This window comes from Sapajus apella, unplaced genomic scaffold (genome assembly GCF_009761245.1).
Source record: "Sapajus apella isolate SASKATOON/1434 unplaced genomic scaffold, GSC_monkey_1.0 scaffold76, whole genome shotgun sequence".
Lineage (NCBI taxonomy): Eukaryota > Metazoa > Chordata > Mammalia > Primates > Cebidae > Sapajus > Sapajus apella.
Genome location: NW_022437016.1, coordinates 7,700,543 through 7,710,414, shown reverse-complemented (window position 1 = coordinate 7,710,414; position 9,872 = coordinate 7,700,543). Strand labels below are relative to the sequence as shown.

Below are 9,872 nucleotides of genomic sequence, written 5' to 3'. Positions count from 1 at the left end.
CAGGCCCAGTGTGTGTTGCTCCCCACCGTGTGTCCGTATATTCTCATCATTCCGCTCCCACTTATGAGTGAGAACATGTAGTATTTGGTTTTCTGTTCCTGTATTATTACTGAGAGAGGTAGAAATAAATATATATATTTATTATATGTCCTATAATGAAATATATATATATATTCAGTCTTGAATATATATATGGAAGAGAGATATATATATATATATATACATATCTCCTCCATATCCATGAGTATATATATATGTATGTGTATATATATATACCTCTCCTCCATATCTGTAGATATAGATATAAATATAGATACAGATCCTCCATATCCATGGATTCCATATCTGTGAATTCAACCAACTGCAGATCAAAATATTCAAAATAATAATACAATAAAATAATACAAAGAAAAGTACAGTATAACAACTAGCATTTACACTCTATTAGGTATTATAAGTAATCTGGAGATGGTTGAAGGTATACAGGAGACTGCACATGGGTTACATGTAAATACTGTACTGTTTTATATAAGGACTTGCGGAACTACATATTTTGATATCTATAGAAATCCCTGAGGCAATTCCTCACAAATACCAAAGGATGGCTGTATGTAGCTTTATTTTTAGTCATTGGCTCACACAGCTGTTGGGGTCGGGAAACCTGAAACCCATGGGGCAGACTAGCAGGCTGGAAGCTCAGGCAGGAGTCAATGGCTACGGTCTTGAGACAGAGTTTCTTCTTTTCCAGGAAACTGCAGTTTTTGTTCTTAAGGTCTTTCAACTAATTAGGTGCGGCTCACTCAAATTATTTAAGTAATCTCCTTTACTTAAAGTCAACTGATTGTAGATGTTAATCATATCTACAAAATACCTTCACAGCCACACCTAGATTAGTGTTTTATGAAACAACTGGGTGCTACAGCCCAATCAAAGTGACAAATAAAACCAACCATCACAGCCACCAAATCAGAACTCCAGGGACAAGTGTTCCAATTACAAGCATTAAGCTTCTTCACTCTGAAGAAGCTTTCTAGGTGCATTTAGCCTGTTTCTTTTCACAAAACTTTCACGTGCAATTGTCCATACTAAGCAAAGTCTACCTAATCTAGGCACCTGCATTCAGGAGATGAATACTCTGGAACCTGTCCCGTGCTTCCATCCCCAAAGCCCTTCCTCTGGCCCCAGCTGCCATCAGCTCCTGGATGGACCACAGCTGCAGCCTCCTCAGTTCTGCCAGCTTCCTGTCCTCTGCTGTCGTCCACCCTTCCTGAGAGTGCTCTTTCTAAAACATTCGTCTGATTATATCTTCACTGATTAAAAGTCCCTCCAGCCCATTAAAGTGCTTGTGTCACTCAGTCCAGCAGCTATAAAGGCTTGATTACAAGCAACAGACACAAACTCCAACTGATTTAAGCAAAAGAGGAATCCCTGGAATAGGCCACTGGATGGAAGGAAAAGCTAAAGTCTTCAGAAGGGCAGGAATCCAGGCTGCCCTGGGGATCTCAGAAGCAGGAACAAATGGACCATCTTGTCAGACCCAGCTGTGGGGATGAATCAGCGTCAATGACCTCAATATCCAAGGGCCAGTTTTGAAGGAGAGGGTGTCTGATTGCTGGGGATTGATTCACAGGCCCACCCCTTGGCCAGAATGCACCCCTGATAGAACCACCAAGACCGAAATTAATAAGAGAGGAGAGGACTCTCAAGCAAAGTAAGAGGTATTAGTAGAAGAGGGGAAATAGAATCTGCAAGCAAGGACAGGGCACAACCTCTTTATGGACACTTCCAGCACGCAAAGGATCTTTCTACGTCAGAGCAATTGCGAGAGCAGGGAAGGATTGCATTCTCTGCATTCAACAGGAACCAGAGGAATGATGGGAGCACTTTCCAGCCAACTAAGGAGAAACAGGAGTTTCTGGACTATAAGACAGGAGACTTAACCCCAAGGACTTCCCTCAACCCCTCATTTTACCACTCTGTCTCTTCTCTCTGCTTCCTATAGAGATCCTGAGGAAAAGGTCTCTGGGCTGGAGTGGAGGGACAGAGGACTGTCTGCCCTGAGATCACTGCTATTGGGTCTCTGGTCTTGAGACTGCAGGAGGGGAGGACAGAGCAGAGGGGGTTAGAAGGGAAGTCACACTCACCTTGCATATATCTTATTTCATCATTTCCTTATTTATTGTCTGTTTTTCTGCCACTAGAGTGTGAGCTCCCTAAGGGCAGAGCCTTGTCTGCATTGATTACTCACTGCTGTGTCCCCACACCTGTTAACAGGAACTGGCACACAGTAAGCACTTAGGAAAATACACATTTGGGACTGAATGAGCAGCCTGAATATAAGGTGGAGGCTGCACTCCACCATTCTGTCTCTGACCCTGAGCCAGACAGGCCTGGAATTGAGTCAACCTGGGAATCAAGAGGAGCACAAATTCTGGACTCAGCCTGAGCTCTGAAGGTGCTTCCTTGGTTTTGAAATGGAGATTATACCACGCACTTCACACTGTTGGTGTGAGAACAAATGAGAATTAAAAGTGTGAAATTGGCACACAGTATGTGCTCGCCTCCCTGGTGCCTCCTCTGTTGTACGCTCTGTAAGGGAGGAAATTGTTTTAATCAGATGGTGGGAACTGAATGTTACATCTCCCGGGGCTGGGGCAACGGGTATTTTAGGAGAGCATCCTGAAAAGGCCAGTGCCTGGCCCGCAGGGAGAAATGAAGTGCGAGTGGTAACACATCTACACAGTGATGGGCCCAAGGATCCCAGCGGAGTCTCGTGCTGCAAACTCTAGCACACCCAGCTTCGGCCAGGAGAAAGGCTAGCCACATTCCTGTGTTGCCTCTGCCTTGGGGGACGGGGCCAAAAGAGATATGTAACAGGCAACTTTAGAAAGTGAATTTTATTAGCTTCATGAGAAACAGCTGCCATGAGTGAAGACCTGGATGGGAACAGAGCTCTGGCAGCTTCCAACCAACGGCATGAATAAAGCCCACCTGTTCTCTCTACATCCTCAGAGCAGGATGTAAGGGGGGTCCCAAGAGGAAAACCCCACCTCCTTCCCCCCTCAGTGCAGGCACAGATTCAGGGAATACATTCTTGTTGGACATTCTTGATCTCCCGCTCTATGATATCTCACTAAACAGGAAAATGAATCAAATCCACATTCTAGACATTCAGATGCTGACTGATTTGGGATAGAAGCCACTGTTCTGGATCATCAGCAGCCAGGAACACAAAACTCTGAATCACCAATCAGAAAGTCAAGATTCTGGAATGCAAAATAAGAACCCCAGAACTTTCTAGAAGACTTCATCAGGCGCTCCACATTCTAGAATGCCGGTGTTACAAATCAACCAGCAATCTGACATTCTAGGTTGTCAACTAAGAACCCAGTATTCTGGCAGGCCAAATGAGAACCACTCCTAACCATCTGAAGGGTTAACAAGGAATTCGGCATTCTGGAAGGACAAACAGAATCGCAATAGTGCAGATAACGAGTGAGACTCAAAAATTCTAAATGTCAACCCCAACACTAACCATGCCAAACCAGAAAATGAGCATTTAAGACTATCAACCCTGGCCTCGGCACTCTGGAATGTCAAGCACAAAGCTCTCCCCTCCAGAACGCTGCTTTCCTGCCCCTCAGAGCTCTGTGGATGGTCGCTCCACAGCAGGCCCCTCATCCTGACTGCCATCTGGCACACGGAAGGAAACGTAGGGACAGGTCTTGGTGTTGAGGCAGACCAGCTTCTTCAGTGTGGCCGTCTTGACGATGTTAAAGCCCATCTCGCCGCCAAATGTGCTCGGCTTCCAGTATTCCGGAGAACAGATGGGATTCCCTAGGAGACCCTTGAGGGAAAAGGGAGCCCCAATCTCTATCATACTCTCCCCAAAGATAGAGTTCGGATGGCACTTTTCAAGAAGCAGCCCAGGATAGAACTCCAATGCATCAATGTCTCCATACAACTCCTCCAACTCCGCTGCCATCTCCTTCTCTCCTACAAGGAGAAAAGGGGAAAAGGCTAGCGTCAGATCCATGATGCCATTAAGGTCAACCTGGGGTGGGACCCTTCCAGGTCTACCTTTTTCTGGGGATAACAGGGACTCCAGGAGAATAACTTGAGCCACTGGGCATGTGCCCTAGAATTTGGCCTGGCTGATACTGGAGAAAAGGGTCAAGAAGAAAAGCACAAATTGCCCCTCCTCAGGGACTGGGTCTAGGAAAGGAAAATGCTACTAAAGAGAAAGTCTGGGGCCTCCATCTGTCACCAAACAGCCTGTAGCCTTAAGCAACTCAACCCACATCTCTGGGCCCTAATTACCTGATCATTACAGCAGGGAGAATGCTCCCCATCTTGCTTCCTTCACAGGCAGATTTCAAGACCTTAACCTGGGCCAAGCCCTTTCATTACTAGAGCTCAAAGATGTAACATGTCCAATCTCAACAGAAATTCAGTGGCAGTGTTCCTTCTGCCCCTGGGGACCATTTGTCATGTAAAGAATAACAAAGATTGCTGTTCCAGGATCACAGGAAAATCATGCAACTGATCCCAGAATCTGCTCCACTCTGCAGTACCCACATGTTCACAATGGTGGCAAAGGGGAGACAGATGTGGAGCTTCCCTCCTTCCCTGCCTGGTTCCTCATATCCGTCCTCCAGTGGGAACTCTCACAAGCCATGTCACGCCCTGCCTCAGTGGCTCCCCATTATATGTGACAAGGGTTGGCAACTTGGCTGCCCAGCATCTGAGGATCTCAGGGGAAATATGTGTGTGTGTGTGTGTGTGTGTGTGTGTGTGTGTGTGTGTGTGTGTATAGATGTATATGTATGTATGTGTGTATGTACATATATATGTATATATAAATATACTCTATTCATATGAATATGCAGATTCAGGGCACCACCCAGGCTGGTTGAACCAGAATCTATAGCAGAGACATCTGAGATTTGGTATTTTAATCAGTTTTCTAAATGATTCTTATGCAGCTGGCCCATAAGTGGGTACTTAGAAAGCACTAGACAGAATAAAGCCCAAAATATTTAGTATGGAAACCAAGATTCCACATGGTTGGGCACCAACCTCCCATCACTAATCACCGCTACCACATAAGATCCTTGTTCCAGCCACATCTACAACTGTTTCCCCAGATACCTGCTGTCTGACCTCTGTGCCTTTGCACTTTCTGTTGCTCTACCTAAAATACTCCTCCCTCTTTTCCCACTGGAAAACGCCATTTATTCTCCAAACCCAGCTGAAAAGTCACCTTCTCTCCCCAAGCAGGATTATTTACCACCCAGCATGGCGCTTCCACACCCGTTGTAAGTCTGGTTACACATTGCCACAGGTATTGTCCCGTTCTGTTTCCTTGATATCTCCCTGACTTTGCTGCCAGTCCCTCAAGGGCAGGGAGTGCATCCAGGAAACAGCTGCTCACCTACAAGCTCCTGGAAGGAGGTATAGGGCTTCATGCCAAACCTCTTGCGGTACTCATTGAAGGGCTGCAGCCGCAGCTCCCGAGACTCCCTGATGACATCCACAGCCACGTGCAGGACGTGGTGGTCCATGTTCCTGCCCCCACCGATCTGCCGAGAGATAAGCACAGCAGTGGTCTGGGAGTCCTCCAATGGGAAGCCTGGGTAAGGTCCTGAGGCAAGAGCTTCCAGTGGGAGTCCTTTCTGAGCTAGGATGGAGAGCGCTGAGCAGCCTGGCAGCTGTGATGCTACAGACCTGGCCCCGGGCCTGCTGCTGTCATGTTCTCTCAGGAAACCCCTCTGAGTCTCAGCTTCCTCATTTTTGTGGGCTTTTTTTTTTTTTTTTCTGAGACTGTGTCTCACTCTGTTGCCCTGGCTGGAGTGCAGTGGTATAATCTTCGCTCACTGTAGCTTCAACTTCTCAGGCTCAAGCGATCCTCCCAGTTCAGCTTCTCAAGTAGCTAGGACTGCAGGCAAGTGCCACCAAGCCTGGCTAATTTTGTTTTATTTTATTTTTGTAGAGCAGAGGTCTCACTATATTGCCCAGGCTGGTCTCAAACTCCTGGCCTCAAACGATCCTCCTACCATAGCCTCCCGAAATACCGGGATAGCAGGCATGAGCCACCAAGTGTGGAGTGGGCCAGGAGGACCTCTCTTGTGGCTCACACTGTTCCCTAATCCTTTGAATTACACCAACAGGTGTAATTTCCCAAAACAGGATTCAAAGCCCAGGTAGCCTGGTGAGATAAAGAAGGCTGAAGAAAAAGATTCTGATTACTAACAGTTAAGGCACATTAGTCCAAAGAAAGCTCTGGTGCTGGCCAGGCACGGTGGCTCATGCCTGTAATCCCAGCACCTTAGGAGGCCGAGGCGGGCAGATCATTTGAGATCAGGAGTTCAAGACCAGCCTGGCAATATGGCAAAGATTCATCTCTACTAAAAATACAAAAATTAGTCTGGTGTGGTGGTAGGTGCCTGTAATCCCAGCTACTTGGGAGGTTGAAGCAGATGAATCACTTGAACCCAGGAGGTGGAGGTTGCAGTGAGCCAAAATCACACCACTGCACTCCAGCCTGGGCAATAGAGCAAGACTTCACCTCAAAGAAAAAAAAAAAAGTGGCTCCCGCCTGTAATCCCAGCACTTTGGGAGGCTGAGGTGGGTGGATCAGGAGGTCAGGAGTTCAAGACCAGCCTGGCCAACATGGTGAACCCCATCTCTACTAAAAATACAAAAATTAGTTGGGCATGGTGGCAGATGTCTGTAATCCCAGCTACTGGAGAGGCTGAGGCAGAGAATTACTTGAACCTGGGAGGTGGAGGTTGCAGTGAGCAGAGATCGCACCACTGCACTCCAGCCTGAGCAACAGAGTGAGACTCGGTCTCAAAAAAAAAAAAAAAGAAAAGAAAAGAAACAAAGAAAAGAAAGTTCTGGTGCTTAGGATGAAATAACAACGTTAATGCTTAAGAGACAGTCACTTTGATAGAACGGTAAATTGGGCAGAAAAGAAAGGCATGGTTGGATGAAATCATAAATCATACGAGCAAAGCAAGCAGAGGCTGGTGCCAATTCCAGCTTTACAAGCTACAGAGCTATTGAGGGTCGAACTGTGTTTTCCAAAATATTAAATATGTGTTGAAGTCCTAACTCTGCATCCGTGAATGCATCCTTATTTGGAAATTAGGTCTTCGCAAATGTAATCAAGTTAAGATGAGATTCTACTGGATTAGGGTGGGCTCCAATCCAATAAATGGTCTTTCTAAGATGAGGAAAGACAAGCTCAGGGAGAGCACCACCGATGACAGAGGCAGAGATGGAGTAATGCCCCTGCAGGCGGAGGAACGCCAGGGACTGCCTGCCACCGTCAGAAGCCAAGGAGGCATAGAGCCTCGAGAGGGAGCATGGCCCTGCTGACACCTTGAATTCAGACCTCCAGCCTCCATCCGTTGTTCTGAGCTTCCCAGTTCGTGGTACTTTGTTGCAGCAGCCTGAGGAAACTAAGCCTAGGGACCTTGGGCAGCTGCTGCTGGAGCTAAGTTTGAGTTCCTGCATGTGTAAAAATGGGGAAGGGAAGAGCATCTACCTGATATGGCTGTGGTCAATCTAAATGAGATAAACTATGCAAAGCTGTTAGCTGTGGTCAATCTAAATGAGATAAACTATGCAACGCTGTTATCTCAGTGTCTGTCACATGGGAACTATCATTATTCACTCTTCTTAATATCCTGAGAGCTGCCTGTAATCCCAGCACTGAGAGCCCTAGGTGGGCAGATTGCCTGAGCCCAGGAGTTCAGGACCAGCCTGGACAACATGGCGAAACCCCATCTCTATTTTTAAAAAGATCTTGGGAGTCAATACATCTCTGCGGTCTTTCTGCCTTGTGCCAGGTACCATGCAAGGGCTTTTCACGCATATCATTATGGTCATTCCTTGAAAATGCTTTGAAAACCATCCAGCCCCACACAAAGGCCATTGTCTCTGTTCCTGTCTTGTGTCCCCGCAAAGGACCATAAAGAAACCCACAAAGAGGCCATAAAGCAGCCAGCAGCTGCCCACTGGCAGCAGCAATGCTAATTTCAGTCAAATTACCAGAAGGAAACGGAAACTCATGTGTGCCACAACTTCATGGCAGGATTTAGGGACAAGGATTAGAGAGAAGCCGAGGACTGGGAGGCAACGGGGGAGTCAGAGACTGGGATGCAGCAGACAGGAGCTTCCGAATGTGGAGAAGGGGAGATCAAAGAAGGAGTTGGCTAGGAATTCCCGGGAAAAACAATGCGTTCGTTTGCCATGACAAAATACCACAGGCTGAGTTCTCAAACAGAAATTATTTCCTCCATCTGGAAACTGCAGGTTTAAGATCAAGGTGTGGGCAGGGTTGGTATCTCCCGAGGCCTCTTTCCTTGGCTTGTAGACGGCTGTCTTCTCCCTGCATCTTCACGTAGCCTTCCCTCTGTGAGCGTGATCTAATCTCCTCCTCTTCTTATAAGGACTTCAGTCACACAGGATTAGGACCCACCCTAATGACCTCAATTAAACTTAATTACGTCTTTAAAGACCTTGTCTCCACATACAGTCACATACTAAGGTTCTGGAGGTTAGGACTTCAACATATGAACTTTGGGGGAGACTCAATTCGGCCCATAGCAGAGGCTTATGATTTAATAAACACCATAGGCAGGTACTGTTACATATGTTACCGTGCCCTGAATGTCCTCCTGTTCCTTAAATTGCCATGCCATCTGACTTCCAGGCTTTTCACCCACATCGTCCCCTCTATCTGGGACATGCCATCCCTTGCCATGAACACCACCTCTTACCCTGGGAAATCTCTCTCCCTCCTTCCAATTTCTGCTCAGACATCACCTTCTGTTCCCATAACCCCCAACTCTGGGTCAGAATTCCCTCACTGACTCCCACAGCATGGTGGGCCTTTGTACTGCGGTTTCTAACACACTCTTAGAATTCTGATAACATAGGAGAAGCTCTGAGCACAGCGCCTTACACACAGTAAGTGCCCTAATGCTGTTAGCTGTTACATGACTGCCACCACTTTCTAGGTTGTAAGCACTAAAAGTCGAGCCAAGAACCACATAGGTCCTGTTCCCACTACATCCTCAGTACCTGGAGTAATGGCTGGTATTATGGAATGAACAAATAAACAAAAGAATTCAAGCAGGAATGCTTACAACTGCCCTGTGAAAGTGACATTACCCCCATTTTACAGAATAGGAACTAGGACTTGGACCCCTCAGCCCACCTGCCCTCACCAGCACTCCTCTGGGGCTTACCCGGCCAGCGCTCTGGCGAGAGAAGGCATCCACCAGGGCCTCAACCCCGTAGTCCACCAACATGGAGGTGTTGAACAAGAACTGCTCATAGCTGTACTCCCGGGAGCCCACCCTGAAGGAGTCGGGCATGAGGGGGTGCCAGTGGTAGAGCTGGTTGAACTCCAAGGCAATGCGGTTGCGGTACTGGAACTGGACACCAAAAAGCAGCTCTGGGTCAAACTTCAGCTGCAGGAAATAGCCACTCAACTGCTGCACGTACTCCTCGATAACAATCTTGATGGTCTCTCCTGGGCAGGGGAAGATTGGAAATAAGGTCAGCCAAGCACCGTGACTTAGATGCCCAGCTTGGAAAGCAGCCCAATTCATGAAAACAGCTTGCTTTTGGTCTCTTTGTTGTTGTTGTTGATGATTGTTTTTAGCTTTAGAGACAAGGCCTTGGTCTGTCACCCAAGCTGAAGCGTAGTGGTGTAATTAGAGCTCACTTCAGCCTGGACTTCCCAGGCTCAAGCAATCTGCCCACTTCAGCCTCCCAAATAGCTGGGACCACAGGTGTGTACCATCACACTCAGTTGTTTTTTTTTTTTTTTTTTTTTTTTTTTTTTTTTTTTTTTT

The 9,872-nt window shown here is 47.0% G+C and overlaps 1 protein-coding gene across 2 annotated transcripts in view; it reads right to left on the bottom strand.

The window, feature by feature from the left end:
* Positions 1-602: 602 nt before the first annotated feature.
* The window catches only part of PTGS1 (prostaglandin-endoperoxide synthase 1), a 24,974-nt gene continuing 15,704 nt past the window's right edge, over positions 603-9,872 (bottom strand). For both annotated transcript variants that reach the window (XM_032251536.1, XM_032251537.1), the window contains 3 exons: positions 9,261-9,547; positions 5,435-5,582; positions 603-3,996 (listed from right to left, as the gene is read on the bottom strand). In XM_032251536.1, coding sequence (XP_032107427.1) covers positions 3,641-3,996; positions 5,435-5,582; positions 9,261-9,547 — 791 coding nt within the window. In that variant the 3' untranslated portion in view covers positions 603-3,640. The remainder of the gene's footprint in view (positions 3,997-5,434; positions 5,583-9,260; positions 9,548-9,872) is intronic.